The sequence below is a fragment of the Schistocerca nitens genome, chromosome 7 (assembly GCF_023898315.1).
Source record: "Schistocerca nitens isolate TAMUIC-IGC-003100 chromosome 7, iqSchNite1.1, whole genome shotgun sequence".
NCBI classification, from domain to species: Eukaryota; Metazoa; Arthropoda; class Insecta; order Orthoptera; family Acrididae; genus Schistocerca; species Schistocerca nitens.
The window spans coordinates 341543760-341562479 of NC_064620.1; the positions used below are offsets into that span (position 1 = coordinate 341543760).

The 18720-nt window shown below is 46.7% G+C and overlaps 1 protein-coding gene across 2 annotated transcripts in view; it reads right to left on the minus strand.

The window, feature by feature from the left end:
• LOC126194863 (histone acetyltransferase KAT7) overlaps positions 1 to 18720 on the minus strand; it is a 603999-nt gene that overhangs the window by 531873 nt on the left and 53406 nt on the right. Inside the window, exon 8 of one of the 2 annotated variants that reach the window (XM_049933209.1) lies at positions 13983 to 14098. The exons of the other annotated variant lie outside the window; for it this stretch is intronic. Coding sequence (XP_049789166.1) covers positions 14078 to 14098 — 21 coding nt within the window. The 3' untranslated portion in view covers positions 13983 to 14077. Of the gene's footprint in view, positions 1 to 13982; positions 14099 to 18720 lie in introns of those variants that run through there. 2 annotated transcript variants of the gene reach the window in all.

The window sequence follows — 18720 nt, forward strand, 5'->3', positions numbered from 1 at the left end:
TTCAATGCAAAAGAATTGTGTTTCCCGGTATCGCTCATGAAGAAACCGTGCGCCTGCAAGACGGTTGCCGGCCGAAGTGGCCGTGCGGTTCTAGGCGCTACAGTCTGGAACCGCGTGACGGCTACGGTCGCAGGTTCGAATCCTGCCTTGGGCATGGATGTGTGTGAAGTTCTAGGGGACTCATGACCTTAGAAGTTAAGTCCCATAGTGCTCAGAGCCATTTGAACCAAGACGGTTGCTTTCATAAGATGCGCGTGGTGCTGCGAAAATGTGTGCTTCGGTTGTTTCTATGATAAGTATCACCCACAATATTGTGCTGGCACATCAAGCAATGTGGGCGATGAAAAATAAGATTTTGTAATATTGTATGACAGAAAAAATTAATAACTGAATATATCTTTATAATTTCACACACCTTACACTGTTTGTTGATATTCTTTGAAACAAAATTGAAAAATTCGCTCGATTTTGAAAAAAAAAGTACACCAGCAGTGTTCGACCACGGTACCTCCAGCACGGTAGCTGTGAACCTTTACCGCTGCGCTACGCTCAGTTGCTCGGAATATGTGTAATCTTACGGGTATACAAAGCACGCAATGAAATTCAAAATCGATTTTCTCACAAATCAAGGCCCGTCGCTAAAAAACCGGGTAGCCAGGTACTCGGGGTAAGTGCCTCTACAACATATTTGAAGCACATCAAAATCCGTGATTTACAGTATGGAGAATCCCCTTGTAAGGCACCGTTTACAAAATTCGCCGTTTCTGAAATGCTTCCACCCTTGGCCGGAAATAGAATAATCATGCCCTTTTGCGCGTCAGATAGCTCCGTTTCCTCCACTGCTAATGTTGCAAAGTGCCTTCCGTGAACGGTTATTGTACGCTGAAGTCTAACATACGCGGTCATCGTATTAATGCGACTGGACCGAGTGTATTTTGGTTGCCACGACTTTCGATATGTATGCTTGTAAACCACGAACCATAGAAATTGCAGTCGCCGTTAATAAATATATTGGCAGCTGGAAACAGCCTTCATCGTGGAAAAAGAGACAGGTGAAAAGCCAAAATAGAAGGAACGCACTTTACACGACTCGCTTTGGCGAACGAGTAAGACCCCCCCTCCCCCTGTTGCCCATGGAGTTTCAGAACGATTTATACGATTTCACATGAATGCATCTTCCACAGTAGTGGAGATAGAACTTGGTGTAGTACATTGTAATTTACGCACAGGGCTACGAAGTTTTTATCTGTGAAAGAACCATCCAATTTTACAAGCCTTTATCTTTTACACATTTGCAATTACAGCCATGATGTACTTTTTACAATTACGTTTAGGACCAAAGTTATCATATATCTACCACAAGCGTTCAATGAAACTTCACCGAACGCACTAGAAACACCCAGATGGTAGCCAAAATCGTTCCACACTCCAGCGAGATTTTCTGAAGCTACTGTTTTCACTCCTGCTGCTATGCGGTGTCGGGAAATCGCCAGAGTTGTTGGAAGGGAGGCAAATAAACAGAATATTTCGCAAACTTCCCTCAAAAAATCAAATAACGAGGGATAGTGCGACCTTGAAAGGCCAGTTGTGCCATGCGAGATCCGTACGTCCCTTACAGCCCATATATTGCTGACGCTGCTCACTGTCAAGAAATGCTCACGCAGGTACACCGTCCTGTTGAAAAGGAAATTTTCGGCCTGTTCTCGGAATTGTGGAAAAAACAGATTTCGAACACATGTGGGTACGCTATTCTTGTCGTCGTCGCCGTCTGCGAATGCTGAAACCCAGCAGAAGTGCAGGCGAAATGGTAACAGCATGTCGTTATTATTCCTCAGCAAAGTTTTTTGTGTGCATGTTGTACAAACACTTTGAGGTTGTCACAGTTTTGCCCGCAGGGGAATGGTGGGAACACCAATTTGGCTGCGGATTATTGGCGTTGCATGTCTGGCTAGGATTGCAGGTGTCCACTTTTTACGGTCGTTTGCGGCCAGTAAGAGGTGTGTGAGAGAAGTTATTCGACTGACAACATTGCGGGCGATCTGGAAGTAATGTGTCGTTCTGCTTGTGTAGACCTTTGTTTTAATCTCTTCCAGGTGCTCAGTCCGAGTTTGAACTCCGTACAGTCATCACGTGATTTTTGTGTTACGAAACTGGAACAACGGTATGCAATCAGGTTTTGTGTTACATTTTAGGAATCCGTGAGTGTGACATCTGAAAAACTTGAACCAGGCTTATGGGGAACCTTCCTTATTATGAGCACAAGTTTTTCGCTGGCAAAGATCATTTTTTGGAAGGCTGAGAACACGTTCAAGATAAACCTCGCCCACGGAGACCTTCAAATTCAAAATCCGACAGAATCGCCTAACGTGTGCGTGCTCTTATGAAATTGTTTCTCCAGGACAAACTGTCAACCAAGTGTTTTACAAAGACGCCCACGAAAGGCTCGGGAAAATGGTGGACCGAGTGAGACCGGACGTTGCAGCCAAGTGACTGCTGAATCATGACAACGCCCCATGGCACCCGGCCACTTCCATCACGGAATTTTTGACCTAAAAAGGCAGTCCTGTTGTTCCACAACACCCCCCCCCCCTATTTATCTGACCTAAGTGCCTACCAATTGTAGCCTTTCAGCGCTGCTACCAAGACTGGGGACGACTCCACCGCCGGTGTACAGCTGCCGGAGAGAAATACTTTGATGGGGACAATATAAGTGTTAAAAAATAGAAAGCTTTGATAGACAAAAACCATTCTCATTTCTTTTCTCACACCTCGTATATACAAGTCCGGCCTGTCAGGCTTTTTTTCGACGATGTACTGAACGCATAACAAAGGCCCGTTCAAACTCATGACGTAAATCCATAGATAATTTTTTTTCAATGGTTATTTTTCGCAGTAATTTATGAAGTAGCTTTTGTTCATAACGACAGGTCCTCTAAAAAATGTTTCAAATTGCTCTGAGCACTATGGGACTTAACATCTGAGGTCATCAGTCCCCTAGACTTAGAACTACTTAAACCCAACTAACCTAAGGACAACATACACATTCATGCCCGAGGCAGGAACCGAACCTGCGACCGCAGCAGCAGCGCGGTTCCAGGCTGAAGCGCCTAGAACCGTTGGTACACAACGGCCGGCCAGCTCCTCTATTTCAGAACCCAGATGACAGAGGAGAAAGGGAGAAAAAGGTACAACTGTCACTATGTCGAACATATTTTACAGATTTATTGTGAAATGTAGGGACTACAGTCTCCACGTTGCACTATGTGCGCTGATGAAGATGATTAGTGATGATGATTAGTGTTTTAGGGCGCACAACAGCGAGGTTATCAGCGCCCGTTCCCAAAAGTTCAATTCAGAGCCGAATTGTGAGAGAAATGTTATTGTTCAAATTGCAAGATTGGACACAGCACAGCAAGACAGGGTGATAAAACTAAAAATAAAATAGCAGTACAAACGGGTAAAAAAGGAATTAACGGTGGCTGAGTGACCACTTACAAATAATGGGTGACCAAACCACCGGACAGCACATTAAGACTGCAATCCCAATATTTTGGGAAGAAGGCCAGACATCACACAAAAACGTAAAACCCTAGCGACACTCGCCTCATTATTAGTTAAAAGAGAGGGTAGGTCTGGTGGAAAACTGAAATCTTCCCTCAAACCCGCATATAAAACACACTCAGTTAAAATATGTCGTATCGACAGCTGTGTCCCACATGTCTGACACGTTGGTGGCTCCTCACGACGTAACAGAAAACCATGTGTCAAAGGACAATGTCCTATTCGAAGCCGTGTAAGGGCTACTTCCTCAGCGCGTCGGTGGCGGAAGGAGGTGAGCCACGGTCGGACAGAATCCTTCACCGCTCGCAACTTATTATCCCTCACGTCCAGCCACTGAGCCTCCCACCAACGCATGACCTTCCGAGTCACGAAAGACGTAATGGCCTGCAGGGGGACGGAACAGCGAGCAGAAGGTGGGATGGAGCAAGCCTCCTTGGCAGCCGCATCTGCAAGTTCATTGCCAGGAATCCCTATGTGCCCTGGAACCCAGCAGAAAATTACATCCTTACCCTGCTGTTGCAAGAGCAGGAGTGCGTCCTGCACCTCTTGCACCATCCGATCTGCTGGGTACATCTGTTCAAGAGCGTGTAGAGCACTTTGGGAATCGGAGCAGATGATGAATTTCGTGCCACGATGTCGGCGCATATGCTCTAATGCTTGCAGAATGGCAAACAGTTCTGCATAGTAAACTGAGAACTGCTCCGGGAGCCCTATCCGATGGACAGTATCGGGAAACACAGCAGAGCAGCCCATAAAATCACCCTGTTTAGACCCATCCGTGTAAACAGTAATAAAATCGGAATGGCGTTCTAAAATCTCAGTAAGTTTAATTTTAAAAAGGTGGTCTGGGGTACAATACTTCCTGTAAGCAGCCAGATCAAGAAGTAATCTTGGCCTTTGTAGTCGCCAGGGAGATCCCCTACTCCAACCCTGGTGGAGTACCTTAATGCCCTCCAGGTGTACTAACTCGAGACTCTCCTTCGCACGGATGCCAAACGGCTTTGTTGCCTTCGGACGGTGGCGGAAGAGACGTTCCAGTGCCGGCTGGGAAAAGGTGTTGGACGCCAATGAAAGAGGAGTGGACTTTGCCCTGTACGCGTGCCGTACCACGAGGAGAAGACGCCGAATGGACAGCGGAGGCTCTCCCGCCTCGACACACAGACTAGCAACCGGACTCGTGCGATAAGCCCCCGTTGAAAGCCTAATACCCTCATGGTGAATCACGTCCAACATTTTGAGGTAGGAAGGTCTGGCAGAGCCATAAGCTTGACATCCGTATTCCAGTCGAGGTCGCACAAAGGCCTTATAAAGTTGGAGCAGACGTGCCCTGTCAGCGCCCCAGGATCTATGACTGACGCATTTAAGGACGTTTAATGCCTTTAAACAGCGGACCTTTAGATCCTTTAAGTGTGGCAACCATGTGAGCTTCTCATCAAAAATAAGCCCGAGATATTTCACTTGTCCCATAAAGGGGAGAACAGTGTCGCCTAGTTTTAAAACAGGGAGATTAAAAAGAGAACGGGAACGGTTAAAATCTACACAAACGGTCTTCTCCAAAGAGAATTTAAAGCCTGTGGTCTTAGACCATTCCTCCAATCGCACGAGTGTCAGCTGTAATTGGCGTGTAGCAGCTGTGAGGGAGGAAGACGCACAGAAAATGGAGAAATCGTCCACAAACAAGGAGCACTGCACGGGCCGTCGTACTGTGGACGCAATACTATTGATGGCAATTGCGAAAGCTGTCACACTGAGGACACTTCCTTGAGGGACACCGTTCTCCTGCTTAAAACGGTCAGACAGGACATTCCCAACCCTATACTGAAAATATCTGTCCGACAGGAAGGATCGGATGAGTGTGGGTAGACGCCCACGGAAACCCCACTCATAAAGCTGCCGCAAAATGGTGTGCCTCCAGGTAGTATCGTATGCCTTCTCCAGGTCGAAGAAAACCCCGATAAGGTGTTGCTTACGTAGGAAAGCATCTTGTATCGCTGTTTCGAGTAGGATCAGGTTATCGAGGGTGGAATGATACCTCCTGAACCCACACTGGCAGCGGGTAAGTAAGGATCTGGATTCGAGAACCCACACCAGGCGCCGATTGACCATACGCTCAAATGTCTTTCCTACGCAGCTCGTGAGACTAATGCTACGATAGCTACTGGGTTCGGTCCGATCCTTCCCTGGTTTTAAAAGGGGAATTAAAATCGATTCTTTCCACGAACTAGGAAAGTCGCCTGTCTTCCAAATTTCATTAAAAAGTTGGAGGAGGACTTCCTTCGACCGCAGATCCAACTGCTGCAGCATGCTATACGATATCAGGTCTGGACCAGGTGCGGTATCCCGAGATACGGACAGAGCAGAGTCCAACTCCCACAAAGAGAAAGGCTGGTTGTATTCCTCAGCGTTCTTTGAACGGAAATCAAAACCAGCCCTCTCCTGTGTACCCCGATAGCGCAGAAATTCCGGGTCCTGGCTAGAATCGGCCGTAATAGTTTGGAAAGATTCTGCCAACGCCCGGGCGATGTCCCTCGGAGATGTTAGGAGACACCCCCGCTCACGTATAGCTGCTATTGGCGGTCGAGAGTATCGCCTTGAGATCCTCCTAATGGCTGCCCATACTTTGCTTGAAGACGTGGACCTATTGATGGAGTTCAGGAACTCACGCCAAGACCTCCGTTTACTCTCCCTAACGATTTGTCTCGCCCGCGCCCGTGCTATCCGGAAAGTTGTCAGATGCGCTGCAGTGGGGCACCGACGGAATCTTCTCAAAGCCGCCCGTCTATCTCTGATGGCGGTACGACAGTCGTCATTCCACCAAGGGACAGGCTGCCTCAAAGGTGTTCCCCGTGACTTTGGTATGGATACATCAGCGGCATGGTGCATCACCGCCGTAATGTGATCCACCCAATCCTGGACGCCTTCACACCGTTCAAAAACAGCCAACTGCCGGTAGAGCGTCCAGTTTCCTTTCCGGAACAACCATTTCGGCGGCTGTGCGACACGACCCATTTCAACTGGCAGATGAAGCCAGATAGGAAAATGGTCGCTGCCATGAAGGTCGTCGTCTACGACCCACTGAACAATGTCCGCAAGCACAGGCGAACAAATAGAGAGGTCTATGGCAGAAGACGAACCTGAAGCGGTGCTAAAATGCGTGGCCTGACCTGTGTTCAGCAGTATGACGTCGGAAGTCCTGAGCAACTGCTCAATCATCTGGCCTCTGGGGCAGGTTTTGTTGGAACCCCATAATGCATGATGAGCATTAAAGTCTCCTAAAATGAGAAAGGGTCGGGGTAGCTGAGCAATGAGCCGTGCGAGGGCTTCACTGTCAATGTGCTCAGCAGGTGGTAGATACAGGGAGCACACTGTGACATCAACCTGGGCCAGGATCCGAGCTGCAACCGCTTGTAGCGTTGTGGTTAAGGTCACAGGTGAGGAGTGGAACGTGTCCTTAATGAACACGGCCACCCCACCCTGAGCCCTATTACCAGTCAGGTCGTCTTTCCTGTACACGCGATATCCTGGAAGTACAGGCGTATCGGTCTCTTTAAAATGCGTCTCTTGCAAAGAGATGCAAAAGGGGTTTGCCTGTACTAACAGCCGCAATTCTGCAAAGTGAGGTCTGACTCCATTCAGATTCCACTGAAGTATGGGAGCCATATCAGCGTTTCGGTTTAGATTTCCCCCTGTCTTTGCGCCGCGCTGGTGAGGCACTTGTAGAGCGAGTGGCAGCAGAGGGGCTGCCAGGTGCTGGGGAAGAGGTATCAAAATCCATGACGATTTCCTCCTCATCAGTCAGGGATGCCATGACGACATCCGATGGCGCCTGCGGCAGGTTTGACGTCAAACGCCGTGCCCCTTTCCCTGGTCCCGTTTTCCTTGTGGAAGTCGGGGATGGGGGAAGTGGAGAGGCACTCTGTTTCTGGAGGGCCTTCGAAGGCTTCACTGGAGTTTTCTCAGCAATAGCAGTTGGTGCAGGTGGAGCAGCCTGAAGAGCTATATCGTTAGTGGGAGTGCTCTGGCAGGTACAAACGCAGGTACAGGTATTGGTGGAAGATACTGCGACGCTGGACATGGTCTGCGTCGAAGCGTCCACTTTCGACGCACGGTTCTGCACCAAGGAGGCATAGGATGTGGCAAAGACAGGGGGTTTTGTAGCCCGATACTCTTTTTTGGCTTCCACATAAGGTAGCCTCTTTGTCACCTTGATCTCCTGAATTTTGCGTTCTTCCGCAAAGACGGGGCAGTCTCTGCTCCAGACGGGATGGCTCCCAGAGCAGTTGATACACAGCGCTGGAGATGTGCAGTTGGTCCCAGCTTCATGGGCTGCCTTGCCACATATACCGCAGGTCGGTTCACCCCCACAACTCAATGTCGTATGGCCAAATCGCTGACATTTGAAACAGCGCATAGGGTTAGGTATATAAGGCCGAACCCTAAGTCGGAGAAAACCAGCCAGAACGTATTCAGGTAAGACAGGCGAATTGAAAGTCACAATGAAGGTGGCAGATTTCTCAAGAACTCCATTATTCCTACGTGTCCTTTGTTCCACGGCTACAATCCCCTGCGTTGCCCATTCTTGCTTCAGCTCGTCGACACCGATATCCATTAAATCACGGCAGGTGACAACGCCTTTACTGGAGTTGAGGGAATTGTGCAACTCGACAGTAATATCATACTCGCCTAACTTGGTTGACTTTCGAAGCAGCTCCACTTGCTTTGCCCTAGTAGTCTCAACTAACAGGGTACCATTCCTCAGGCGTTTGATAGATTTCAGTGTACCTGCGAGTCCTTCTAAACCTTTATGTATGTAGAAAGGAGACACTTTTTCAAATGAGCCCTCCTTCCTCTTAATCACGATGAAAACATTGTCATTAACGACTCCAAGAGCCCTGTTACTCTTTTCCATCTGCATATCGGGAGGACTAGCCTCCCTCATGCGCTTGACTGATTGCGAAGTTGGTGAAGGAAAATACGTGGTTGCCATGTGCGTCCCACGAGCAGCTAGGGAACGAAACGTCAGCCCAGACAGAGCCCCGCGTGCCTGGGTAAGCCTTATACAACTGAGGTGCGGCAGGTTCCTCAGAGGTCGCCCGCTAGCGACTGTTCCACCTCAACAGCCATGCATCTTATCGGCGCGCAGCACACCTTAAGAGTGAAGGGTTTTTTATAGAGGTATGCACCATCCTCGCGATCCAGGCAATCAAGCCAAGATCCCCGGTCCCTGCGACACACAACGTTCCACCGTTGCGCCACACGGTGGTCGCTGAAGCATGCCCAGAGCTTACGGTGTCAGAGGACTGGCGGCGCACACCAGTCCACAGCTCGGGGACCCCGGGTTCGCCAAGCCCGTACCCAGCAAATAAATGCTGAGTCCCCTGAGGGGGCGCTGATGAAATGCTCGTGCGTTTCCACGGCTGATGTCGATTTACGATGTACCTGACAAGAAAACCGGCGGAATATGGTTACAGATTGTACTTACACAACGCATGCAATATGGCCTCTAAAAAATTCTAACGTTAACATTAAAATGTGAATTTACCCTTGAAATTTTCCATCAACTGTTTCTGATGCTTGGTCATTTAAGAAAGACTGGTATAGAATAGGATTAATAACTAGAAGTTTTATTTCTATATATTTGAGGAAAGAAAAGTAGGGGAGTCCCCTTTCTCGAGACATCACTTGGGCTTTCCTCTGTATTTTCTCCTTGCTTATTAATATGTTTTGTATTATTTCAGTGTCATATGTTGGAAAACAAATGCTGTCGCTAGTTGAGGTCAATAAACAATTAATAAGGTTCAAAAATGGTTCAAATGGCTCTGAGCACTATGGGACTCAACTGCTGAGGTCATCAGTCCCCTAGAACTTAGAACTACTTAAGCCTAACTAACCTAAGGACAACACACACACCCATGCCCGAGGCAGGATTCGAACCTGCGACCGTAGCGGTCACGCGGTTCCAGACTGTAGTGCCTAGAACTGCACGGCCACTCCGGCCGGCAATTAATAAGGTAATACTGTACAAATTGTACAAAACGTCTAGAGTGTGACAGATACTATGATATCAGTTATGTTTCAAAATCGTATGATAACCGTCAAGAGTTAACACTTGAGTAGTCTCGTGGGGGACATGTGTCACACACCCATTTTGTTTTTGGTTATGTTGTCTCCCACACGGGTTGTCCACAGACGTGAATTTGTATAGCTTCGAGGTCAACTTTAAAGGTCAGTATTTCATCACTGTTATTTCAATGTGACTATTGTTAGGGAATATAAAAAGTAGGTTTATACACATTGTGTGTTCTGGTTGACAATTGTCATCCAAGCGACGATTGGTGTCGCCATTTAAGTTTCCATTTCGATAGATAAGTTATTTATTTTTCAGGATTTAATTCAATAACAATGAAGGTAAAGCACTGAAAATAACTACTTTCCCAAACAATATTGCATGGGAACTTATAAAGGTCCAAACAGAAACATGCGAAGCACCGAAGGTGATCAGGAGGCGTGGATTTCCACTGCGTGGAATGGAAGAGACTGTAATCAGGCCGCAAGAGAAAAGAAACGAAAAATGAGCAGTATTTAACCGCTAATATCTTGTAGATGACAGGGTTAAAAAAACTTTTCTTTTAACAAAATATTGCTGGTCTATTTAGGAACAACATGTATCAGTTACAGCTGCGTAACTTTTAACACAAGCCTTAAATGTTAACATACGTAAAACATCGCTCGTTCGTACTCTTAGCCGCATCGTACAGAGCATACGACACGCAATCAAAGAGTACGCACACACGTATGAACACAAATCATAAGAAAATTCACCATGTTCTTCATAACCTGCGGATCCTTCATGCCACCATTGGGAGCAATTATCACGCTTAATCCAGTCTTCCGTGATAGGCTCCTTGTATACTTCACCACACCCTGGGCAATTCAAAACATCAGATCCCACCTCGGATTTGGACCTGGTTGTTCCTGAAGACGATGGCGCGGTTAAGTCCAGATTAGCCCTAGCGATACTGCGTTGTTCATTACTCGTATTTTGTCTCTTCTAGGGTTTGTCTGGTTCCGGAGACCTACACAAAATCTCTGATTTTTTTTGCCATGTTCTTCTGTGCCGTGGGTGCATCATGTTTTGGCAGTGTATAAATACTGGATAGGCCTACACCTGCTCGTACATCAACACTGTTAACTTCGTTTGTGTCACGTTCTTGGTCTTGTCTTTTGACAGACAGACAAATCATCAGCCAGTGAGGAGCAGCATCTGTCCGTAGGTTCCTCTTTAACTCCTTTGCCTTCTTCACCTGTTGGAAATTCGGCTCTCTCAGTGATTTCTGCTGCTGTGAAGACATGCGGACTGAACGGGAAGATTCCCACTGACTCGAAGAATTTCTGAGCTGTGTGGATTGCAGCTACTTTAGAATATGAAGCTCGAAATGAATCACTCACATATCTCTTCCTCATTGGTATTTCTGAATTAGTTCAAATGGTTCAAATGGCTCTGAGCACTATGAAACTTAACTGCTGAGGTCATCAGTCCCCTGGAACTGAGAACTACTTAAACCTAACTAACCTAAGGACACCACACACATCCATGCCCGAGGTAGGATTCGAACCTGCGACCGTAGCAGTCGCGCGGTTCTAGACTGTAGCCCCTAGAACCGCTCGGCCACCCCGGCCGGCTCTGAATTAGTAAACGTTAGAAACGAAGAGGGAGAAGGGGGTGGGTTGGAGATGGGGGCAATTGAGAGTACGGTACGCGCGTAGTCCTTCCCGCTATCTAACAGCATACTCTTAACCGATGCGCCACACAGTTAAAAACAAACTTGGTGCAGAGGTTTGTTCCTCACAGAACGGCAATTCATTTTCTAGTGACGACCTTGCTTGTTGATTACGATAAAGAATTTAAAGATTACATAATTTACGAAAAAAATTTATATTTACCTGCTATAACCAATAAATCTGGCGGAGCTCTTCAACATTACATGTGATGACGTCGCTGTAGAAGCAACAACTAAATGTAGTTCTCCATTATGTGTCAGTGTTGCCAATGTAGAGAAAATGGTACTGCGAACTCTTACCAGACGCATACTATTGACCGACCTTACACTACACGTAAGCGTATGGTTCACTAACTGCACTTATTCATTTTTACAGCAACATTAGTTCACTTTTGTTTGTTTTCATTAAAATAGGATTAAAATAGGTTATGTGTGGATTTATGATATATGCAGAGTGTGGCGCTGACACCAGGGTAATGAAACTTTTATTAAAAGCAAATTTATTAAAACAAAATACAAATGAAAATCCTTTTAAATACAAGTAGTGGTATCTTTCAAGAGTAACATTACTCGATGTATCCCCATCACCCGCAATGACCGCCTCTAATCTTGTCCTGCAGCGATCGCAGCCACTTTTTAAAACAGCGCTGTCCATATTCGCGAATTTTACTTCGATAGAGGATACGTTCCAAACATGGTAGTCGAGGGGGTTCAAATCCGGGCTATTTGGGGGCCAGAATGTTATCCGAGAGCCAGCTTTAGACTAAATGGCTCGTATGACGTCGTCCTCTGCCATACGACGCATTGCTCGCTCTCTGACATTCAATACTGTTGCCAATTTCCTCAGCGATTGTCCGGTCCTCCGAAATGGCGCCTGAGCCTTTTCGATGACTGCTGCAGTTCGTGACACTCATTTCCTCGAATGAGATTTCCTCGCAGGGTTAGCGGAACTTTACGCAAACGTCTCCGAAGCATTTTACTTGGCCACAATATCGTAAACAGATGATCTCGGTTATCCGAAGAATCGAACTATTTTAGTGGGCGAACGCCCCACGGGAAGACTTTCGATAATCGTGACTCTTCGGTTGTACTCTGCACTAGCCCGTAACATTTTGAGGTTCTGACCGACTACTAGATGCCTATGGATTTCAAGAACGCCAATCGCTACCTCTGGCAGAACTACGATATGGCGGAAATCCAAACTGAAATTTGTCCACATTTAAGCGCCGCACCCAGTATAGCGTGTTCACGTGCGGAGCAGAGTATACAGGGTGTTACAAAAAGGTACAGACAAACTTTCAGGAAACATTCCTCACACACAAATAAAGAAAAGATGTTATGTGGACATGTGTCCGGAAACGCTTAATTTCCATGTTAGAGCTCATTTTAGTTTCGTCAGTATCTTCTTCCACCTACGCTCAATGGAGCACGTTATCATGATTTCATGCGGGATACTCTACCTGTGCTGCTAGAACATGTGCCTTTACAAGTACGACACAACATGTAGTTCATGCAGCTCCAGCACATTTCAGTCGAAGTGTTCGTACGCTTCTCAACAACAGATTCGGTGACCGATGGATTGGTAGAGGCGGACCAATTCCATGGCCTCCACGCTCTCCTGACCTCAACCCTCTTGACTTTCATTTATGGGGGCATTTGAAAGCTCTTGTCTACGCAACCCCGGTACCAAATGTAGAGACTCTTCGTGCTCGTATTGTGGACGGCTGTGATACAATACGCCATTCTCCAGGGCTGCATCAGCGCATCAGGGATTCCATCCGACGAAGGGTGAATGCATGTATCCTCGCTAACGGAGGACATTTTGAACATTTCCTGTAACAAAGTGTTTGAAGTCACGCTGGTACGTTCTGTTGCTGTGTGTTCCCATTCCATGATTAATGTGATTTGAAGAGAAGTAATAAAATGAGCTCTAACATGGAAAGTAAGCGTTTCCGGACACATGTCCACATAAACATATTTTCTTTCTTTGTGTGTGAGGAATGTTTCCTGAAAGTTTGGCCGTACCTTTTTGTAACACCCTGTATAATTAAATTCGATATCATTGTTAAAATAACATTGAAAACAATGGTTGGTGACAGCTGTCACCCACGCGGCAATAATCTAACAGAAATTCACGGGACTACTGCAGGGCTTAGCTACATAAGGAACGACCACTGAAATACGGCACGACGGGTCACCCCGTCGTGGAGCGGTGCGGTTGCGCTCGGAGGGCCAGGCACGGCGAACCGCAGCGCTTAGCAGCTGACGCGCCCGCGGCAGGTGCAGACAGCGCCGAGATGCTGCGGCGTGATGGGGCTGGGCGGCAGGGTGGCAGGGGAGGGGAGGGGGCGGCGCAGGGGGTGGGGGAGGTGCGTGCGCCGGCCGTGCCGCAATATCGGCGCGAGTGCGGTGCCCGCGCAGCAGATGAATGGCAGCGCCCGGCGGCCCGCTCGCCGCAGACGCAGACGCCGCACATCGATCGCGGCGGCGCCGCTGCCGCCACCCCCCTCCCTGCTCCCGTACTACTCTCACGACGCCGACGCGACGCCGGCGCCGCGGCCAGCAGCCGTGGAGGTCGTCGACCCGCCGTACGCTGCGCCCCCATTGACCGCCTGCTGCAGCGACCGCCGCCATCTTGTCGTACGGCCGCGCCCTGGCTATGAAGCCGCCTCCTTTCCACGGCTGCTCCAGCACTTTGAGCCACGTGCAATCTTTGTAACACACTATCGTCTGTTTCAGGAACCTCCGAGGCCGAACTACCGAAAAATGAACACACAAATTCTAGAATCTGCCTGGAATGCCATGATTTGCCAATGCTATATCGAGAAATGTATAAAACAAAATCTTGGATGTGTGGGTTGGCAGTGTTGAGGGAGATATATATGGGGCGTACATGAAGTCCGGGAGAACTTTCAATTATTTACTGTACAAGAACCAAACATTGTAGAGATATCATGCATATGTCATTTTGAAGAGAAACCCTGAAAGTTTCTTTTTTTCATGTATACCGCCACATAGTAGTTTGGTAATATGCCGATAGTCAGCGCTAGTCGCAAACATGGGCGTGCTACAGAAGGGGACAGCTGTTTCATGAAATGGCCCCCCTCAACAGATATTACCCCGTGTGACGTTTTTCTGTGGGGACACATTAAAAAAATATGGTCTATGCACCGCCTCTACCACAGAGCTCCGGGAGAGAATACGGGAAGCGACTGTCACAGTCGACGATGCCATGCTGGGACGGGTATGGCAAGAATTAGATTACCGTATTGACGTCTGCCGGGTCATTCAGGGATCGCATATCGAACGATAGTAAAAAAACTTTCAGAGTTTCTCTTCAAAATGCAATATGTATGACGTCTGTACAATGTTTAGTTCTTGTGCATAAAAAAATTGGCTCAAATGGATCTGAGCACTATGGGACTTAACATCTGTGATTATCAGTCTCCTAGTACTTAGAACTACTTAAACCTAACTAACCTAAGGATATCACACACATCCATGCCCGAGGCAGGATTCGAAACTGCGACCGTAGCAGGCGCGCGACTCCGGACTGAGGGCCTAGAATCGCGAGACCACCGCGGCCGGCTCTTGTGCATAACTTACCAATAATTGTTCAAATTTTTTGGGATCCGTCAAAACGGTTATTATTATTATTATTATTATTTTCATCGAGCCTTTTTGTCCGTTTCCCTCTGTCTGTCCAGCCGAACCCTACTTAGGGTTGGCATGTTTTACGTAAAGTGTTACTAGTCACGTGTTAAAAACACAATTTAATACACTTTATAAATAAAACTTGATTTTATTAAAATGTTTTAATAGATGTTTAGGAGAAATTATTTTTCCATTTTTACGTATCTTTACCCGACTACGGGTTACATCTCACGTGAGGGGGGGGGGGGGGGGAGTCACCATCACATCTCACCAATTGGGATCAGGAGTCGGTTCAAATTTTAAGGATAACCGCCTCACGTAGTTAAAGGCTGTCCGTTTTGGGAAATGTCACCAGCTCAGCTTTAAAATGTGCATTACTCCGAACGTACGTGATGCCGTACGATTCATGAGCACCAGATTCTTACTTGTTCAGTTCCACGTGATTATTTGCCTTTTGCACAGAAACCTACTATTGATTCGATGGGGATGTTCACAATATAGCCTTGGTCAGAAGTTGATCTAGCGTGTTTTCTCATTCTTGGAGGCAGTTTCAGTAATTAGCATGGAGCATTTACTACGCACATTGTCCCAATTCATCGACCAATATGGGACGTCATCTTGTACACTACTGGATGCGTCGGATGTTGTAGCGCACAGTAATCGCAGGTCGTCGATTTTTTTAAAGAACTTCTTCGCCAAAACAAGGCTGTTCAAAAAAAATACCCCACTTTCATTTATAAAATCAATCTTCTTTCACATACAATAACTGTTTGACACCAGTCACCTTCAAAGCAGACCAACTTCTACACACCTCTCCCAACGCTGCTGCCATTACTGCAGCATCGCTAAGCCTCTTTTGGTACGGTGTGCAGTTGCTCCATCGAATTCTGTATTATGTCTTCCCTGATTTGGAATTTGTTCCCTTTCAGAGCCTTTTTCAATTTATGTAAAAGCCAGAAGTCACTCGGTGTTAGGTCAGGGTAACAGGAAGGCTGACAAACCACAGCCGTATTGCGTTTGGCCATAAAAACTGAATTAATTGAGAACGATGAGCGGGTGCGTGAACGTGGGGAATCTGCCAACTACACGCTGCCCACAAGTCTGCCGTTTGCGCCTCACTGCTCGACGAAGGCGACGCAGAAGCTGTTGGTAGACTCCTTATTGACATTAGTACCTTCTAGGACGTACTCATGATGGACCATGTCATTGGAGCCAAAAATGACGGTCCGCTTGACTTCCGTAGTTCCGCGATCGTGCCTCGCTCTTTTGGGTATCGGGGACGACGGAGGCTTCCATTGCGATGACTGGAACTTTGATTCTGGGTCGTGCCCGTGAACCCAGGACTCATCACCGGTGGTCACTGTGTTAAGATAGTTGGGACTACTGTTCACAGAATCCAACCACGTCTTTTGTGATCACCGAACGATGTTGTTTCTGCTCAGATGCTAGCAAATCTGGGACAAATTTTGCCGAGATCCTCCTGAGGTCAAAATGTTCCGTTAAAATGGAATTAATGGATCGAACGGTTCCTTGTTACAGATCATACTGGATTACATCGTATGAAGTTGAGGACCATTTTTGATGATTTTTATGAGAGTTGTTGTTGTTGTGGTCTTCAGTCCTGAGACTGGTTTGATGCAGCTCTCCATGCTACTCTATCCTGTGCAAGCTTTTTCATCTCCCAGTACCTACTGCAATCTACATCCTTCTGAATCTGCTTAGTGTATTCATCTCTTGGTCTCCCTCTACGATTTTTACCCTCCACGCTGCCCTCCAATACTAAATTGGTGATCCCTTGATGCCCCTGTCCTACCAACAGATCCCTTCTTCTGGTCAAGTTGTGCCACAAACTTCTCTTCTCCCCAATCCTATTCAATACTTCCTCGTTAGTTATGTGATCTACCCATCTAATCTTCAGCATTCTTCTGTAGCACCACATTTCGAAAGCTTCTATTCTCTTCTTGTCCAAACTATTTACCGTCCATGTTTCACTTCCATACATGGCTACACTCCATACAAATACTTTCAGAAATGATTTCCTGACACTTAAATCTATACTCGATGTTAACAAATTTCTCTTCTTCAGAAACGCTTTCCTTGCCATTGCCAGTCTACATTTTATATCCCTCTACTTCGACCATCATCAGTTATTTTGCTCCCCAAATAGCAAAACTCCTTTACTACTTTAAGTGTCTCATTTCCTAATCTAATTCCCTCAGCATCACCCGAATCATTATCCTCGTTTAGCTTTTGTTGATATTCATCTTATATCCTCCTTTCAAGACACTGTCCATTCCATTCAACTGCTCTTCGAAGTCCTTTGCTGTCTCTGACAGAATTACAATGTCATCGGCGAACCTCAAAGTTTTTATTTCTTCTCCATGAATTTTAATACCTACTCCGAATTTTTCTTTTGTTTCCTTTACTGCTTGCTCAATATACAGATTGAACAACATCGGGGAGAGGCTACAACACTGTCTTACTCCCTTCCCAACCACTGCTTCCCTTTCATGTCCCTCGACTCTTATAACTGCCATCTGGTTTCTGTACAAATTGTAAATAGCCTTTCGCTCCCTGTATTTTACCCCTGCCACCTTTAGAATTTGAAAGAGAGTATTCCAGTCAACATTGTCAAAAGCTTTCTCTAAGTCTACAAATGCTAGAAACGTAGGTTTGCCTTTCCTTAATCTTTCTTCTAAGATAAGTCGTAAGGTCATTATTGCCTCACGTGTTCCAGTGTTTCTACGGAATCCAAACTGATCTTCCCCCGAGGTTGGCTTCTACTAGTTTTTCCATTCGTCTGTAAAGAATTCGTGTTAGTATTTTGCAGCTGTGACTTATTAAACTGATAGTTCGGTAATTTTCACATCTGTCAACACCTGCTTTCTTTGGGATTGGAATTATTATATTCTTTTTTATGAGAGGGGCGTTCAAAAAGTAATGCAACTCTTTTTTCAGAAAGCTGGTTCGCTTTGTTCGGTATTTCAATACACCATATTATTCTTCACAATTCTGGCTACAAAACTCAATTTTTCAACATAATCTCAGTTCAATGCGATAGTCTAACATGACCTTACTGGGACAGCCTATTTGCCCGCACGGGACCATGCTACTGGGAGACCAGGTTGCTGCGTCAATAACCTCTCCATCATCCACGTACTGCTTCATGCGGAGGCATCCTTCATTGGGCCAAAAAGATGAAAGTTGGCAGGTGCGAGATCCAAGGTGTAGGGTGGACGAGGAAGAGCAATCGAATGAAGTTCTGTGAGTTCTTCCCGGGTGCGCAGATGGTGTGTCAGCACTACCAACTGTGACGTCCATTTGAGCAGCGAGGTGTTTGTGATCCATCGATCACCTCGAATGAGAGTGTCCTCACGTTCCAATGTTGCAGGAATCACAGGTGTGTGCAGCTTGTCGGCATGCTGGAGATCGGACAAGTTTTCGCGACCTGGCTGCGATGACGACATACCTCCCGCCCTACCATTCACCGTTCTTTTGTTCACTGCTAGGTCTCCGTAGACATACTGCAAGCGCCTACGAATATCTGCGATGCTCTGGTTTTCCGCCAAAACACACTCATTGCCGGCTCTCTGTATGGAACGCACTTGCGTTACACACGCCAGTTTGAAGGCTAGTATATCTCCGCCACATATCAGAACTTAATGAAACTGGACGGGCTGAAGCAGGAATATTTCATTATGTCCCACACAAAATCCACATCTTT